Raw genomic sequence first — 18,623 nt, 5'->3', positions numbered from 1 at the left:
CCACAGATGTCAGCATCACTGCCGGCATGAAGCTGCGTCCCCTCGGAGCTGGCCACGGATGTAATCAGGGCAGCTACTCCCGTTCACGGGTTCTCCTGGCTTCAAGTGAACGAAGAGGACAGCTCGGGGTGACTCGGGGACCCCCATCCCATTTCCACATGGCTCCCCATAGTAGTTAGTGGGACCCCGCACGCTGCAGCTCCCCTGGCACCCCCTGAGCTACCCAGCCCTCGGGGCCTCCCTCCCTCCCCTTCTCCCCAGGATCCCACATCCCCCACATGGGGCTGCCTAGCTCACAACGGACCCCTCATTCCCTAACTGCCCCTGGCATGGAACTCCTGCCCCATAAGGGCCCCCCAGCTGCCCACAAACCTCCCTATTGGCACCGACTACTCCACGGAGGACCCTCATATGCCCCAAACCCTCCTCACTTTGGGACTCCCCGGTCCCACAGAGGGCCCCTTCGAGCCCTTTGTACCCGCGGCCCAGCTTCCACCCTCCTCACCCACCGGGCCGGGACAGCTCCTCGCTCCCCCGCCGGGCGGACCGTAACCATCGAGCCGAGGCACAGAGCGGCACCCCGCGGAAGTGCGGCCTAGCCCGGAAGGGTGCGCGGGGAAGCACATCCGGGCGGTGGGACGGCGGTGGCGGAGGTGAGCGGCGGGTGGGAGCCGCGGCCAGGCCGGACTCGGGGGAAGCTCAGCCCCACCTCGTTGCGGAGGGAGAACCTGGGTCCGGCCTCGCTGTTTTGGCTGCCGGAGGGTGGGGGTGCCTTTGGGGTGACATGAGGCCGGCGGGGTCCCTCGGCTACAGAGTGGATGTGTGGCGTGTTCTCCGCAGCCTGGAGCAGCCCGGCTTGAGCGGGGGTTGACCAGAGCGAGAGCAGGGTCTCTGGGGACAGGGTGGTGGTTCTGTGGAGTTCTGTACCTGATGGTGTTTAGCTGACTGCCGACAGTAACTGTGTTTTCGTGTGCAGCGGGTCCCGTGCCCTTCGTGAGCTACCCGTGGCCTGTGTCAGGCAGGCAAAGACTGTGTACGTGGCAAACGCCACTCAGCAGCGAGGTCTGCTCTGGTCTCTTGTAGGTTTTCTCCCAAAACTGTTTGGGTTTGGGCTGCCGGTGCAGCCGCTCACCCGAGGAGCCTTCACTGGTGCTGGCAGAAGGTGAACCCTCCATGCAGCCTCTGCTACACTGGGAACACCAGTATAATGGCTTTGGCCAAGGCCATGCATCTGCTTCTATTAACTTCCCAGGAGTTAATGACTTAAGGGCTCTGCCAGATGCAGCTCCCGGATTTGAAAGAGCATCAGAGGGTGGTCACAGTCACACTGCGAGTAGGAAGGTGCATTCGGTGCAGAGTGATCCATTTCCATCTATTTAGTGTGTGTTATTACCAGTTGGGAATGCTAAAATACATTTGTTTCCATGCTGTGAGACAGAAGTGGCAGTTGATTAGAGCAGTCTGTGGTCTGTCAGGTGTGTCCGGGTTTATTGCTTCACTTTTCTCCAGGTATGGAGTGATGTTATTAGCAGTAAATGTAAAGCCATATAGCTGGCAACCTCTTGGGCCCCAGTTTTGCAGGGCCTTATAAATGTGTGTGATTTTAAGTACTATCAGTACTTCCATTGACCTCAGTGGGACTACTTATAGTGCTCTGAGTTAAACACAAATATGCTTTTTCAGGATAAGAGCCAAAGATGACTCACACAAGCATATGCATCATGGAGTTTTATCTTTGAACTGCTATTTGTTGTTACAACCTACGGTTTAATAAAGGTTAAGTATGTGCAGCTCAACTTCAGGTTCACTTGTAAAATAGTCAATTTCTATTCTGCACGTTTCATCTTGCTTGGGCTTAATGCTTTCTGGAAGAATTGCAACGAAGGCACTGTACATGCTTTATCCTTTTTGGGTTCTTTATCAGCTCCAGCAGCTGTTTTGCATAAGTGTGATGGTTGAAGAATATGGATTTCACAAACCAGCACTGGGCAGTGAGAGATCATTGTCTGTTTAGCAGTAATGGCTTTTCCAAAGCAAAATGCAGCAAACAATTTCTAATAAATCAGACCTCGAAGAGTTTAATAGTAAAACTCAATGACCCATCACCAATGTTTTACCCATTATGCAAGCTCAGTGCGAATATATTGGAGAGCATATGCAATTACTGAAGATAATTGTCTTATGAGAGAAAATGTTGATGAGTATTTCTTGTATTAAATAATTGACTGAGGTTCCTGATGTCGTTTTAGGAGTGTCACAGACTCTTGGAACTCTTAACAATTTAAATTTAATAATCTAAAATTACAGTAATGCAGGAAAAGTACAGGAGGTCCTGGAATTATTCTCTAATAAATCTAAAATATGATTAGTTGGGAAGTTACTGGTTTAGAGGACTGTAAGTTGCATATTTGATTTGGTCCTGAAGATGGGGGATTTGTCAGGTTAGCAGAGCTATCATCAGCTGTAACTGCCTCAAATGCTGTAAGGTCAGGTCCTGATGCATGCAAAAGCCATTAAGTGTGGTGGCATTTTTAACTGAAGGCAGCCAGGCTGTGGGATGATGTGTGCTGATCTGTGATCACAGCACAAGCTGTGACAGGCTCAAATGGCAACTCCAGCACTTAAAATGTCAGTGGTCCACAAACTGCTAACAATCCTGCTTTAAGAAGGCTGCACAAGATAACCAAGAAGCAGCTCAGTTGTTAGCAGCTTTCTGAAGGCTCTGAAGGACTCTTGAAAATAATAGGGATCTGAAAAAGGAAGGTTAAACCCACACCTTCAAACAGAAGAATAGTTACTGATCAGCAGCAACCTAGTATTGTCTTGTGCCGTTGATGTGGCTGGGATGCTCTTCTCCAGAGGCAGTGGGGCTCAGCCACACTTTCCCTAATGTGTAACTGGTGGAAAACAGGAACTAAAGAGGCCTTGGGAACGTTTTTAACCATTTAGCTATGGGAAAGTAGCTTCTTCAGAACAATGGTATAATTCAGCTCTCAGCGTTGGTCTCAAATGAAGGGACAAGAGGCATGATAGAAAACAGAGCGGGGCCAATTAAAAAGAGGGCAGATGGAGAGATTGCTGTTTACAGGGAAACAACCAGAGAGCCTGTTTTCCAGTTTCTCTTGCAGGATTCAGTGGGTGAGTTGTTTAGTCAAGCTTGAAGGAGAGTTGGACACAGCTGTCTTATTTGCCTTCTTTGTCAAACTGATTTTGGCAACAGCCGCAGCAGAAGTGGGTCAGTTAATATGTTTCTCATTGGATGTTGTCTGGAGTCTGGTTTGACCTTCCACAAATTAACAGAAAAGTATTCCTAGTCTGGGTAATGTGTTATCAGCAAATTTTCTCATGCTTGGATCTGCTTAATTTTTCTCTGCTGAAAAGACAGTTAGTACAAATCACCTGTGTTTATTTGTATTACATATATTTTCATAAATGACAGGGTTTTTGTCTGCTTTAGGCAGTGTTAACTGGTGATTCTGGAAGGATGGAAGTGTGTGCATTATTTATTAAGAAAGTGTATTCCTTTGTATTGTGATATTTATGAAATTCACGTCTCCTGGCATTTGTTATTGGTAGAAGAAAAGATGATATATCTGAAATCACACAGTCAATGGGATAAAGTGAGGTATTCTTTAGGGCAATATTTTGGCTTGTGGCTTCTGTACTTTGTAAATTGGGGGGGTTTGGGGGCTCTGGGGCAGTCTGGATGGAATCATAACTTCAGGGAATGTGTATTAGCTGAGAAATTTTCTTGAATCAGGCTTCCAGGAAAACTGATTACAGATTTTCTCTTACTGGTGTCATCTCACTTTGTTATCAGTTGGTTTTATTCTGGCTTTTAGAAGAGGAAATTCCTTGTGTGCGAAGACCATAAAGGCTGTATCCTGATTTCCTGAAATACCTTTTGTGCACATTAATTTGAAGAGTGCAAATTCTGTCCTTAGACAAAGCCATTTGTCAAATTGCTCAGAAATATGGGCCAGCATTTGAGTAGAGAAGGTGAGAAACAAGGTCTGACCCATGAGATGTGGCAGCATAAATCAGAAGATTTTCAACAGGGGCTTATTTTAAAACATACAAGAAAAAAGGAGGCAGAATTAGAAAATACAGCAGCAAGAGGCATTGCAAAAAAAGGAAGTATGTTTAGACATCAGTGTCCTGATACTCGGCAAGAGACTTCCTCTCTGTGACTGTAGATAACTGCCATGACAGCTTTCCCAACACAACAAATTAGAAGCATTTTATGTAGCATTTAGATATCTAACACTGATCATGCCTCTAAAATCAAGTAAGTAGATGTATAAATGCTACAAAACATAAGTGTGTGTGTTTTGGTTTTTTTCCTAGGGGCTAAATGAAAGACTGTCATTAGAAAACCAGTTGTTAAAAGCAATTGTGGGGGAGAGAGGCAGAAATTATATCCTCTTTCTTCTTTATCTTCCTCTATTAAGAAAGCACTTTGTTAACACATGCAGAATCCACTTTCTGACCATAAAGATAGTTCTGCATTTTGAGTAGTCTGAACAATTTGTTCTTTTTTATAAGCCTTTTTCCCCTTAATGATTATTGTTCCTGAGGTTATTTATTTGGACGGGAAGATGAACATCCAGAGGACCCAAGGCTGTGCTAATGCCTTCTTACCCTTGTTTCATTATTGTGTTCTGAGCAAAGCTCTGGTTTGGAACCTGTTGGCTGACAGTTTTTATTATTCTAATTGAAATCTGTTTACTGGAAATGAAATTAGAATACACCATAAGCTTGCTGTCATTAATAAAGTTAATTCTTTTTCTCTTCTGTTCCAGTTGGATTTCCGATTTCCACTTCTAATATTGATGGTCTTGAAAGCGCATTTGGATCCCAGACATTTTCTGTCGCTGAACAAATCAAGAGCCTCCTCTCCTGTCTCAGAGCAGTACAGACAGCTTAATATCATATGACCTCATTTCTTCAAATTAAATGAAAGAAGAATTTTCTCTGGCTTTCCATGAAGCTCAGTTATTGCCTGTTAATTTTGACTGTTAGTGCTGATGTTTCAGTTGGATTTACACTGGAAAATGTAGCTTTTAATGGGACGGTTGCTTTTGGGTCTTTCAATGCATCCCTTCATACGGTGCCTCAAGCTTTAATAAGTTCTCCAGCACACCATGATATCATAGCCAAAGAGGGGACCAGTATTTTAATTGAATGTAAACTGAACATCAGCCAGTATGAATATATTCTTTGGTATAACTCCAGAGGACACCTGCTTGAACAGGAAGATGAAGGTGAGCTTTCCTGCTGCTTTCTATCCTTCAGTATTACATTTTTATACAAAGTATCTGAAAACCTCTGGGACTTTATTATCATTTTGTCTTCCTGTCCTCCCATTGTTACAGTTGGGAGATAAGGAGAGAGCAAAACAAAGCCTTTTGCCCTCTGGCATGTGGCATGTGAATTATAGCTGAGTTCTTCTGTCCTAGCCCATCCATCCTGCTACAGTGGCACACAGAAGAAATGAGTCTGCATCCTACCATATTCTAACTGATGTTCTATTTGTTATTGCTCTGGTTTGTATTACATTTTTCCAAACACATGAATTAAACACAGTTCTCCTCAGTTTGTGCCCTTTCCCAGCTGGCAATCAGCGCTTTAGTTTTGCTACAGGATTTTTTAAAGCATGGGGTAACTTACTACATTGATTTTCTGGTTTATGCACCAGTGTGACTGTGGAAACGAACACAATTTGTAATGGCCAATGATGATGTATATGCTGTTTAACCTCTTTGTGCAGAAGGAGAATGTATTTTCCTAGCATTGGCTCTTAGAGGTCTGTCCCTGTAGTTTTTAATTTTCACAAAATAATGTCTTTTAGAGCCGCATGTGGTTTTCTCTATTAGTATTAATGAAGGTCATCAAGCTAATTGATAGGATCTTCTCGGAGGCCATCTTTCTGCCTTAAGTATTCAGTAACCTCTTTGTAGTTATAATGCCATCTGGAGATTAGTTCAAAGTAGAGTAATTAGAAGAATGAGTTATGAAAACAGTTTTTCCCCCTAAGTTATAAACGCGTAAGAAACACCATAGAAAGCTAACCTCTTATTGATTTCTTTTTGCGTGGGTTTTGTGTATCAGCACTGCATGCTCAGCAGAAAACTGCATCTCAAGAAAATCCTGGGGTTTTTTGCCAACAGAGCCATTTACAGACTCACATCTTTTTCATGGGTCACTTCTGGCTTTGAAAATGTGGAAAATTAGACTTTATAGAGACAGTCTTTCGAAACAGTGTTACACAGTCAATGAGAAGCACTAGTGAAGAACGAGGGTCATTGTCACAAAGAGCTAGCTGCCCAAAAGCACTCAAGAAAGTGCAGATGAGAGGAAGAAGAAAAACGAGTAGCAAGCATGAAGAATAATTTACCATTAAGCAGTAGGATTGGTAACTGGATTATGGCTCTCTGCATCACAGGCATGAAAAGGAAATTTCAGTCCTAGGTGTACTGTTTGTATTGTGCTAGAAATGGACTGCTTATTTCCAAGCTCTGTCTCCCATTGATGGAGCAGCCCTCTTGTGTCTAGTTTACCCAGTGATTTTTGTTTCCTTAGCTCACTTTATTCCCTTTGACTCTCCAGGTGGCCGGTGGAAGATTACTGAGAATTCCCTTAACATCACAAAGGTCAGCTTTGCTGACCGGGGCCGATATACGTGTGCAGGAGTTAATCGTAATGACACCTTGTACTACACAGTCACCCTGAGGGTAACCTTCACCTCAGGAGACATGAGTATCTACTACATGATTGTGTGCCTCGTTGCCTTTGCCATCACCCTCATCTTAAACATAACCCGGCTGTGCATGATGAGCAGTCACCTCCGCAAAACAGAGAAGGCTATCAATGAGTTCTTCAGGACGGAAGGGGCTGAGAAGCTTCAGAAGGCTTTCGAGATAGCCAAGCGTATCCCTATCATTACATCTGCCAAGACACTGGAGTTGGCCAAAGTCACTCAGTTTAAGACCATGGAGTTTGCTCGGTACATTGAAGAGCTTGCCAGAAGCATTCCTCTTCCACCTCTGATCCTTAACTGCAGGGCGTTCATGGAGGAGATCTTTGAGGCTGTGCGAGTTGATGATCCCGATGAAGTTGGTAAGGAGGAAAAACAGCCCCAAGCCTGCGGTACCCAAGCTGCCATATACCCCATCAACCCCGAGATGAAACGCAGCGATTCGCCAGCCGGGGATTCAGATGATGGGTCCATGAATGAGCCAGGTCAGGAGATAGCTGTTCAGGTGTCCATTCACCCGCAATCAGAAGTGCAGAGCATTGACACTGTTTCTCATGATAGCTGCCAATTTGCACCTTCTGAAGAGGGCACCTGCTGAGTCCAGTGATGAATTGTCAAGGAAGCACAGGCCACCCCCTAGGATGCTACAAGAAAGGGGTCTGCAAACAAGCTGCCTCAGTCCCATATGCACAAGAGTTTTCCAAATTGCCATGTGCCAGAACTGCTGCTGAAATCTGTGTTTTCTATCAGTGTTGACTGAATGATTTCAAGTCTCTTAGAGAAAGGCCATTTGGAGTATTGTGCAGTGGCTTTTCTTTTTAAAGCGAGCTTGCTACACTCAAAATATTTACCAAACAGGAATTCTTTGTCCTTGGCTCCTTGGTAGCTTCTGGTACTTCTGATCCATATTAGAAGTGGCCAAGCTGAGTGGTGCAGCTCGCAATAAAATCTTTTCCTTTGTGAATTCTTTCTTCCCTCACAAAGTGGAGCTGGAATTCCTTTGAGTCAGTGTTGTCCTTGATGCATTGAGTTGTATGCTCCTTTTGAATTGCTTCTTGGTGTGTGTATCCCATCAGAGCCATGGTGAGTTTGAACAAATCTGCTCTGTGTCGTATGCTTCTATGTTGCTATCAAAGTGTACTGTACTTAGGAAAAGAATAGGACCAGGATCTGCTGCTGGATTCGAAGAATTGCTGTAGTTTCAAAGCAGCTTAGAGAACAACCGGGAGTTCTCAGTTTTCCATACATCTGCAGAAAACTTGGGCGTACTCTAGTGTGTGGAGAGCGCATTGTTACAAAGCTCATTGCTTAAACTTGGTGCTGATTGCCAAAGCGCCTTACCCTGGTTCTGTCTTACAGAATGAAGCAGTAGCAGCACTGCCAGCACGGTTTGACTTTTGACTTTGCTGATTTCATTTACCATGGAAAATCCAAAGTTTTCTATTGTATTTGACATTGTTGTGAGAAAAGAATGCCAGTAATCTCATAGTGACATCATGTAAAAATTAATTCACCTACCGATCAGGTGTCCCATGCACTTCTTTCTGAACGACATTAGACTAAAGGAGGTGACACTCACTTTGCTCTGGCTAGTACTTTCAGAAAGCAGTAGAAGAGGGAGTAGTTAGTGGAGGGGCTGGCTGAGCTGTTTGCCAGCCACTGATTACAGGAGTGGGGTATCTCTCTGAACATGCTCTGTCTTATCACTGAAGGGAGAAGTGCAGGTGCTGATGTCCGCACACACGTAAGTACTTCACCAAGGATCTCCTGCATGGCTTAGAGATCCAGCCTTCAGGAGTCAGAGTGCAGACAAGAATCTAGTTTCTTCTTTCACTCTTTGGTGCTGATTGTTTTTTTTATTTCTTTTCTCCTTAACATTTGTAAGCTGTATCACTTAAATAGCATTTTGTATCCTGTTGAGATTTAGTAGATGTAAAGCTTGTAAGCACTCCACAAATTAATTTCTTACAACTACTGGAAGCATATTGCCATATAATTTTAACAACTTGGCAACAGGAGCACCATTTAATTCCCCACAACTCTTTTTCTTTCCTTATTATTACAGAAATGTCAGTTGAACAAATGATTCTGGACGGCTGCTCAGGATTCTTAAGAGGATTTGACATTACATTTACATGAGTAGAGATGGAAAACAAGCAGGCAGAGTGGTAAAACCAGGGTGGGGCCATCTGTTGTAATGCATGCTCGTAACAAAGGGTCTGAGCAAGTTATATTTATCAAATCATATTAGAGAAGGGGAAAGTAAAGCATCTGTTACCATTTTAAAGTACCTTCTGGGGAGAGCTCTGCAGTCAGCCACCAGTAAATGCACCCTAGTTGGCTTTGGCCTGTCAGGTAAGAGTGATGTTTTCAGGAAGGAAGAAAATTGCTAGCCTGGGTTATAGCAGCATTCCCCCCAGCTTGATACCATTTCCAAGACTAGTAAACTTTTATCTGCTTCAAGGGAATAAAGCCTTCTGCAGAGAATTAGAGCAGTTACTGCCCTCAACAGTAACTTTTTCTTTGCTTCCATAGTTTGATGGCACTTTATGTCCAGGTGAAAAGTTTGTGTAGTTTTGTGTAACCTGTCTGGTTTCTTTTAAGTTCTTTTGAGGTGATCAGTGTTAAAGGATACTCTTGTGGATAAATGCCCAGTTCTCTTAGGAGCCCTGCTAAGATGCTTCTGGCTTCACTTTTGTACTACAACACGCTCTGCAGGTTTGTTGCACATGCATGAATGGAGATTTGTGGTTTTTACACCCTTTTGGATGTCCTGGTTGAAAGAGGTGAAGGCTTCAAGAGAGAATGATCTGCTTTAATCTCTTCTGTGCCACAGGCCATGAGGATTGTACCTGCACCTGCCTTTTTTTCCCCATGAGCAGTTCTTCTTGCTTTTGTGAAGCTGTTGCATTGTATGCAGCAGTAGCATCTTGGACATTTTGACCCTAAGATGCAGCTACGAAATCAAAGCTCCATTTAATCTCTCCCGGAGAAGCAGCTATGCAGTTGTGATTGACAGATGTCTCATCAGAAGTGGCAGCTTACAGGCAGCAGAATGACACTAGAGGTGTGTCAGATGGGTGTCAGGAGAGTGGTTGGTAAATGAATTCAATCTGTTCTTTGATATTTACACTTTATTTACATAGCTCTGAGATTTTACTGATCACAGCAACTGGTGTCTTCATGTGTCCTGTTGCCAGTGGAGAGGCAGGAATGAGGATGCAAAAAGATCCTCATAAATGCAGTTGCAGTGTCATTGCTGGATAGCAAAGCAAAGAGTTTTCCTGAGTTACTGCAGTATTTTGTTTGCTAAATTAATTTCATTCTGGGGAAGGAGGCTGTTTGTAAGGATTTCAGTAAATCAGGAGTACTTATTAAATGTAGGAACTGATCCTACTCCCACTGAATTAAATTAGAGCAGATTTGAAGCTCCGGTGTATTTTACAAATGATATTACAGGATTTTTATGTATCTGAAAGCAAAGACGATGGTGATGTTACACAGTAAACGTTATTTCATGGCACTGATTTCTAAACAACATGTGAACTACTCTTGATCCTGAGTAGGCTTAAATCTGTTTGATATATCTAATTGATCATTAACATTGAAAGATTATGTAAACATCAGTGTTTCTTCCTTAACTTTCGATAGGATGCGGAGAATCTACTCTGGTTTCCTTGCTTTAAACTAAATTCTTTGACAATCACAAGGCTATTTTCTCTTTTCTTTGTGACTTACTTTAAATAATGTAAAATCTACTTGTTATCCAAGAGTACCTAAAACTAACTTTGTAGTGGTTATTTGTATTACCTGGATTGTAATGTAACTGTTCAGTGTAACCACATAGGATTTCATACTTTCATAAAATAAATTGGTAGATTTGCAAAATAAATTCAAAACAAAAGCTTTCTTTTGTTAGATTTTTCTTGTTTATCTGTAAGTACCTGTCTGTCTGAGGTTAAATAGCAGCTGTATTCAGCTAAGCAGAAGTTGTTAGCCAGCCTGTCAAAGGTTTCTGGGATATTCAGTCGTTTGCAATGACATAGAACCATAAAGAACCATAGACTAGTTTGGTTGGAAAGGGCTTTTAAGATCATCTTCAAGTCTGTCATTGTTTTATGTCTCAAAGTCCTCAGCAGCATCTGTAATAATCGTTACCAGATGCATAAATGAATGGTTCCAGGCCTGAAATAGTTTCAGGAGGGCCCCTATATTCATGAGTTCCCTTTTGCAAACTAAGAAGGTGATTGTGAAGTGCAGTGACCTGCAGCCACAAACCTGTATTTTCTGTGCTTACCTTTTTCACAGGATTGTACTATTCTGTATTGTAATCACCTCTGTTATTTTTGGTCCCCCTCAAACCACAGTTTATTTGGACGCAGCTTACCTCCTAAAACGCAACACAACACTAATGTGAAGTATCTAGAGGCTTCAAGTGACCAAGTCTGCATCGTGTTTTTTCCAGTGAGTTGCTGAGATGGCATAAAGAAATTTCCACTCCTGCGCCAAGATAAGTGTGTGTGCTGCTCTCACTGCATCCCCTGAGATGGAGGAGATGGAGCTCTGACTTAACCCTTGCTCTTTGCAAGTTTTGCAGCAGTTTATTAAATTACATGGAGAAAGAATAACGTCCCTGGAGTTCTGTGATAAGCATACTGAGAGTGGGAGGGAGGAGGCCATCCCACCTCATTTTGGTGACCAGGCTTTCCCCTTGCAATCAGTTCAGTCTATTAAACTCTACCAGAGGGTGATCCCAAGCCACTTACCCACTACCACTGGTTTACACAGGGAAGCCATGTCTCCCACGTGAGCGTGTAATGTTGCATGATAATGGATGTCTTCTGTATGGGCATGTCCTGCAGCTCCGGAGCACAGAGTAAAAGTGCCCCTAGTTAGTTTAAACTGCAACCCACTCTTGCACACCCAAAACCCAGCTTGCTGAGAAATCCTCTAAATACAGTCAGCAAATATGAATGAGAACAAACTTCACCCACATTGTTTGTAAGGAATACTCTCTGATCACGGTCTCTGTACAAGGTAGACCCTAGAATGAAAGCCAAATCTTGGGGATTTTCCCATGAGAATCAGCTGCTTAAAGGAAGAATTATTAGACCCACACTCCTCAGGCTAGGTCAGTGTTCAATCAACATCTGCTTTCTATCTGCATGTTATGAGATATGCATGAATAATAACAGTTCAGTTTCTTAAAGCTCCTGTAACCGGACTCATCATGATCCTATTCACAGTGAAGAAATTCATCTGCATGAATTTAAAGCACGTTTCCATTTGGATAGCAACAACTCATTGAAAAGGGGGCTGCATTAAGGACGATTGTACTTTAATTTAAGGTGTGCTCCTTAAAAACTACAGTTCTCCTTAATGTTGTAGCACTCATCCGGTGAGCCAAGTCTCCAGCCAGAGACATGTGATAGAGACGCCACTATTTCATTCAACTCAGTCAAGTTACAGCTTTATCGACTTCTGTCAATAAAGACCCAGCTGGGTCTCTGTCCATGTTCCTTATTGTATAGCAGCCCATAAAGAGGTCTCCAAACACTGCCAACTTTTCTGCATGTGGAAGGGGGATTTACACCATCACTCAAAAAAAAACGCCCTGTTTTGCTAGATGTCCAAGTATCACAAAAGCACCCAAAGCTGGAAAGTTGAGCTTTATCCTTGGTAAGACAGTGCCTATTCTTTGGTTACGCCTGGCTGCCAATGATTGTAATAATACTGAGCAATTAGGCCTCTCATTTTTGTTAGGCTAATTAATTGTTTGCACAGTGCCCTGAATATGGAATCATTTTCCTTTGCAAGGAATAAAAGGATTAGCCTGGCTTCATCCCAAGCCGCTCAGAATGTATTTTATTTATTTTATGGGAGAAAGATTTTCTTTGCAAGCCCCAAACACAAGCCATAGACTGGAGTGTTAATGCCTGCGCTGGGACATTCTCATCAGCAGGGGTGCACACAGACTGCACATATGTCCATCCATCTGCATCCACACTCCATATGGTATCTGGGGTTTCTGGTGCTTGTCAATGAGTCCATGAAGAGGCTGGAGCCACCACCGTGTGTGTGCTGCTGGGATTGAATATCAGGCGCTGGGAGGGTGATGAAGAGTTCCCCCAGGACATCAGCTGTCCCCATACAGCACCGAGGGCAGCACCACTCTAATGATGAGTGCTGGGTTGATCACTCGAAGGGCAGAGCACTGCAGTGTATAAATGTACTGGAGGCTGTCTCAAGAGGTTTGTACTCTGAGTAAATCAAAGGCAGATGAAGCCCGGGCCAGGATTTCATGAAGAAGGGCACCCGGTAGATGTAATATTGCAGAGGCTGTTGCTAGCTCTTTTTTATGTTGGTCCTGCTCTGTGCCTCTTTGTGCTACCGTTTTATTAAATACATATTTCATGTTAAATCATGCCAAGTGTAACGCAAGCTTGCAGAAAGTGGAAAGTGAGGGGATGTATTCAGCTGCCATTACACAAACTTCTAGCCAAGTAGTTGGAGATAGCGGGAGTTCCCCTTGCCTTAACCTTTCCCTGCCTCTGGCATAAGGCCTGTCATGGGCCATCTGGAAGAGCTGAAAGTGGTGATGGTGTCCTGTGCTACTTCCTCTAAAGATCAGGACATGGAGAACAGCCTGGGCCACCCCAAACACGCAGGAAAGGAATCAGAGGTTGACATAAAGCAGGGACCTTACTTGGCTCTATGTGCCTGTTGTGACGGAAGGGATCATTCTGTGTTCAGGCTAAACCTGCAGAATTTAACTGAAAGTCAAACTCCTTTTGTTTATTTAATGCCTGGAGTCTGAGTGTTGCTTTTTAGACTTTGAACCTTCTTGCTGTCATGCAAATGTCCCTGATGTTAGTGCTAGCAGCCAACAGTCCCTGCCCCTACTCACGTCAAACGAGTAAATCCAGTATTTTGGGTGCAGCATTCTTGCCATAGCTTTGTTACATGTATGTGGTAGGGGATGTAAAGTAGCAACTGCAAAGAAAACAAGTCTGTCCTGCCATTATCTTGACAGCTTTTCAGTATTTCACTTACTTTCCCTCCGTGGTCCCTTCCCTTCACTTTCCTTCATGGTAAATAATCTTGAGTATCTTGATTAAAGGGAAAATCCAAGTTTTTCATTGTTCTTTCTTTTCTTTTGTCAGTTTTTCTCAAGCTTATCTCTCTTAAGTAATGACTAGGGTGGAAGACAATGGACCAGAACAGACACGAAGGAATTTGGACAACTGTCCTAAATTAGAGGATGGGTTTGCTTTGGAAATCCTCTCTGCATCACACTCTGTTACAGAGAGTTGGCTTTAATGGCAAATCTCTTGCAGCAGGGTGTCACTTCACTTCCATACATTACTTGAAATGCTTTATTAATTTGATGACCTCTTGGACTCCCAGAAGAAGCCATTTATCAGTGTTTTGAGGAAAGAGAGCTCCTCTGAGCTAAAGGGACTGTTTTGTTGCTCAGATTTATTGCTTGGTTGGCTTAATTCACCATTCCAGCATGATGATTTTTAGCTGCCGGGCAGTGGCCCTTTCAATGCTGAGACTAATTAACTGCTGGAACTCTTCTTAGTAGGGCTGTTTTCTTGCTGTTTGGTTTGGGTCTGGGCTTTTTTAATCCATGGAAATAAAGCAAACAGGATCCCTGAAAGAGGGGTTGCGTGGATACGGTATCAGCCCAGGCACAGCCCTGTGCTGAATGACTTTGTCACAAAGGAAGTAAGGCTGCCGGCTGTCCCTGCTGTCGATGTGACACTGTACAAAGGTAAGATGAGAAAAGAGACAACAACTGAAGACAGAGGAAAGGAGGGAAGCCAGAATCATGATAAAGAGAGAGCTTGGAGAGTAGCAAGAGATGTCTCTGATAGACAGCGAGGGATCCGCATCCATCAGAGATCTGAGCTATGGACCTTGCTGGCAGGTTAAGGTCAGTGGCTTTGGAGCTGCTGAGTCCTTACACCTCCCTCCTCTTGCTTCATCCCTGCTGCTGCTGTCACAGGCCCTACCTGTGAAAGAGCCATGTACTTTGTAGCTCAGACAGGTCATTGGGACTGTGGTTCCTCTTGTTGGGACCTTGTCAAAACCTTGCTTGGGAGGAGCAGGAAGGGAAAGGGGGGTGCTGGTTGTCAGGATGCATCCGGCTGCAGGAAGTTAAGCTGCTGGTTGTCATCACGGAATTCTGCCCATCAAAATGTTTTATAGGAGAAGTGAATAACCCCTGTGATATTTCATGGTAGTGTCTAAAGAAGGCATAAACAGGTCTAGAAGCTGAAGTGCAGATAAATCCAGTGTCTGTTGTACCTCTCCCTGCAGTGTTTCTGTAAAGTACTGCTGCCCTACTCCTTGCTTCAAGTCTGTAGGTGTGAATGAAATATAAATCACGGCTGTTAACTGAAAGCAGGGAATCCCTCGCTGGCTCCAGTGAGCTCCCCATCTGTCTTTGTTCCTGACAGTTTGATTACCTTTATCATCATCTTTAAATGCAGAGCTGCAAATACCATTAGTGGCCATAAAGAATGGCAATTCTTCCTGACATGCCTCACTCACAGTATCCTCCTCGACTGGCAGCAAGGAGCACAGGCCAGACACCTTCCTCCTATGGGTTTGGGAGCTCCAGTTATCCATTCACCTCCATCCGATTGTCTTACTCCCTTTCAGATGTCTCCAGGATTTCCAGCCTTCTCCTGAAGCTTCGTGGTCTAATTGCTCATCCCTAGAGCACAGGATTATGATGGAGCATCCCTGGGTGTGTGATCAAGAAGATCTTACGCCACTTGATTTGCTCCGAACAAAGGGTAAAGTGCAGAAGACCGGTTGCAGCTGGGAGAGAAGGGATCTCTGCTTTCCATGGGAGTGATGGAGCCCATCTGGGCTTGGCCAGATAGGGGAGAGCTCCAAAAGGATCATGAGGTTTTCTGCCTGCTGGCTCTCACCACAACCCACCCGTCTCTGACAACCCATTCAGCACTGGCTTTTCTCCATGGTGGCAAATGCCATGTGTTAAAGCCTGGGTGGGATCCAGCTCTGTGCCAGCCAGCCTGAACCCAGGACACAGGGGACACAGGAGGCTCAGGGACCTGGAGCAGCAATGTCCAAGGGGGGCGCTGGAATGAGAGCTTTGTGCTCTCCATCTCCATCCTTCCCACACTGAGAGCGATTCCCCACCACTGGTATCCTGCAGCAGGAGGGTGTGAGATAAAAGCCAGCAACGAACGGGTTTGGTTTGTTCTTTCTTTGTAGATTGACAGATCCAGCTCTGACTGAGGGATTTAGTGATTACAGCGACTTAATTGCATGGGGGAAACATTTCCTGGCAATTACTTACGTGTCTGCCTTGGCTCGCTGTGTGTTTCCCTTCATAGGGTGAACCGCAGCGCAGCCCTCCCATGGCACGCTGCCCTGGGGACACAGCCGGCCCCAGGGAAGGGCAGGCACAGCCTGTGTGGCACACAAGAATGCACCCATGCTCCAGCCAGGACTTCAGGACAAGCTCTGCCCCATGGGTGCTGCCTGTGTTGTGCCCCTGCCTGCTGCAAGCCTTGGGGAGGCTGGATGCACTCACCCACCATCCGCTTTGTGCAAGGAGCCAGGCAAGTCCTCAGTGGCCAAGGATGTCCTCAGCAGCCACCCCCCTCTCTGTCCCACCAGGGTTCAGGCCAGGTGATTCCCAGCATTGCTCTCCTCCGTCCATGCAGCAGGAGGCAGGGCTGATGGTCACCTTACAGGAATAAACGGTGCATAAAAATATTTGATCAATTAAGGTGACTGATTTGGCAGGCGCAGCTCCCGCTGTACCCATCCTCCTCACCACTGCCTCATTATCCAGCCCTAAATCAAGCTGTCACCGCTTTTTTTCTTTTGGCTTGAGGTAAAAGGAGGGAGGGAAGGAAGAAAGGAGGGAGCTGCTTCCCAGCGCTCACCTCCAAGGCAGAAAACCCTATCCCGGAGTGGGGCAATGAGCATCCCCTGCCCACCTTCCCCCCAGTACCTCCTCACTGCTCTCTCCCGATGCCTGAGGTGCTGCTCCTCAGTAACTTGATTGAGGAACAGGGAGTGGAGCTGTGACCACAGTGGCTGGGGCAAGGCTGCGTTAGCCAGAGGGGAGCCATCCCCAACTGCACAGGCTCAGTCACTGCTGTCCAGGAAGCACCCCGATAAGGGGACACATGTCAGTGGGGCAGGAAGGTCTGGAGGTGACCCATGGCTGGGTGTCTACTCTCTTCAGGTGCCACAATGAACAGAGCTCAACTTCTATTTGATTCTGTCCATGCCCTATGTGATGTGTCCAGAGTTCCTCCTCTTCCCTTAACTGGGACAAAGTGCCCCTGGAGCCTCACACCAATGGGCACACCTGCACTGTAGTATCAGATCAGCCTCTTTCCACAGAGGGACTCTGTGTGTGTGTGAGCCCCAGGCAGCAGACATGGAGTCTTCTACTGTTTATGAGAGAGAAATAAAATCTGTCTCTCTGGGACTCCCAGTGTTTCACAGGCACTGAGGACCAGTTTCTTGCATCGTCAGGACAACAGAGCATCCCTTGCCTTGCACACATGCAATACTCTCTCAGGAAGGGTCCCCCTCACCCTCTGCCTCCTGCAGCTTCACCCTGGATGCTGTGCCAGACCCACCTGCCTCTCCAAGTCTGCTAAATGAATTTGGAGCCATACTTATCGATTCACTCTGCTGGGACAGTGAAACAGCTGCAGACTCATCTGTTCATGGGAGCAGAGCCAGGCAGCCAGAGCATCCCCACTACACTGCCCCCCCCCAGCAGAAACAGCCCAAACCAGGCCCTTCCACACAAGAAAAGCTTCAACATAAGAAGGAAAGAACAGGGATATAAACACAGACCCTTGCACACAAAACTGATCTGGATGAAGTTAACCAAAACTGTGCTGTTTTCACCCCTGCACTAGCTCAGCAGGCAAAGCATTGCAGGGATGACAGCTCCAGTGGGCAGCCTGGGACCTCGCTGGACCTGCTGCTGAGGCCACCAGCAGATCAACTCTGTGCTGGGTCACTGATGCTGGAGTGACAGATTGCATGGGTGGCATGTTCAATCCATGCAGTTCAGTTTCTGTGCCTTTTTAACGCTGTCACAACCTGAGATGCTCCTGCTGCTTTCTCAGCCTTGCTAATTGGCTGCAAAGAGCAGATTTCTCTTCACATTGCAGCCACTTCTGAACTTGGGACTTGCCTCTAAAATCCAATTCCCACAAGTTTTTTCTTCCCCCCTCTTCCAAGCACTGCTCCATTCCATCTTGCAGAGCTGGGAAGCAGCACAAGCAGCAGCTTGCTCCAGTAGCCTTCCTTGGAAGACTAAGGGCAGGTTGCACACCCCACAGGGCTTTTCTGCTCCCGTGCTTGTTGTCCCAGTCTCCGGGACCCCTGGAAATAGAGGAGAGGAGATGCCAACCCACCACCTGGAGCCTGCAAGCAAGACCATGTCTGGAGGTCATCTCTTGGACTGAACCTCCAGCAGATGCTGTGATGTCAGCCTTTCCCACTCTGGCCTTATCTCCTCTTCTCTTCTCAACTGTTTGTTCCCCCCAGCAAGCCTTGTTGATCACATAGGTGCAGGATAACACCGTGTGGGATAACACCATGAGCTGGGTGCTGAGTGAAGCACCTGCATGAGTCACAGCAGCAGCTGTGCTCTCTGCCCATCCTCCAGCTCAGCCACCTCTGCAGCTCAGGGAGAAAACCACATTCCACGAAGCAATGCAAGGAGGAACAAGGGAGCTGTGCAAAGCCCCCTGACCCTTCTCTGGTTGCCCCTGAGCCTGCACTAAGGAAAACCCAGGTGATGTCCGTGTGTGCAATGCCAGGAGGATAAGCCAACAAGGATGATGCT

The 18,623-nt window shown here is 45.5% G+C and overlaps 1 protein-coding gene and 1 long non-coding RNA gene across 3 annotated transcripts; both read left to right on the top strand.

Moving 5' to 3' along the window:
• Positions 1–535: 535 nt before the first annotated feature.
• MFAP3 (microfibril associated protein 3) lies at positions 536–11,460 on the top strand. 2 transcript variants are annotated; one of them, XM_061344033.1, is made up of 4 exons: positions 536–653; positions 4,803–5,264; positions 6,610–7,242; positions 11,066–11,460. In XM_061344033.1, the coding sequence occupies exons 2-4, from the start codon at positions 4,985–4,987 to the stop codon at positions 11,086–11,088; spliced, it is 936 nt and encodes a 311-aa protein (XP_061200017.1). In that variant the 5' UTR covers positions 536–653; positions 4,803–4,984; the 3' UTR covers positions 11,089–11,460. The 2 variants fall into 2 exon arrangements, with proteins under 2 accessions (XP_061200017.1, XP_061200016.1); XM_061344032.1 differs by lacking the exon at positions 11,066–11,460 and having other exon boundaries at positions 6,610–7,752.
• Positions 11,461–14,446: 2,986 nt separating this feature from the next.
• Positions 14,447–15,982, top strand: LOC133207261 (uncharacterized). The gene is made up of 2 exons (XR_009724001.1): positions 14,447–14,696; positions 15,428–15,982. It is a non-coding gene; the product is annotated as an uncharacterized LOC133207261 (long non-coding RNA).
• Positions 15,983–18,623: the final 2,641 nt, after the last annotated feature.

The sequence above is a fragment of the Neopsephotus bourkii genome, unplaced genomic scaffold, assembly GCF_033783945.1.
Source record: "Neopsephotus bourkii isolate Nb327-2 ecotype Australia unplaced genomic scaffold, CSIRO-AGI_Nbou_v1 NB_1846, whole genome shotgun sequence".
Taxonomy (NCBI): Eukaryota; Metazoa; Chordata; class Aves; order Psittaciformes; family Psittacidae; genus Neopsephotus; species Neopsephotus bourkii.
This window is presented reverse-complemented; position numbering and strand designations above follow the sequence as displayed.

Bases quoted from the DNA above. Each gene is read 5' to 3' on its own strand.
- MFAP3 (XM_061344032.1), top strand. From the start codon at position 4,985: ATGAAGCTCAGTTATTGCCTGTTAATTTTGACTGTTAGTGCTGATGTT. The intron at 5,265-6,609 runs GTGAGCTTTCCT...TTGACTCTCCAG, and splicing joins GCTTGAACAGGAAGATGAAG to GTGGCCGGTGGAAGATTACT.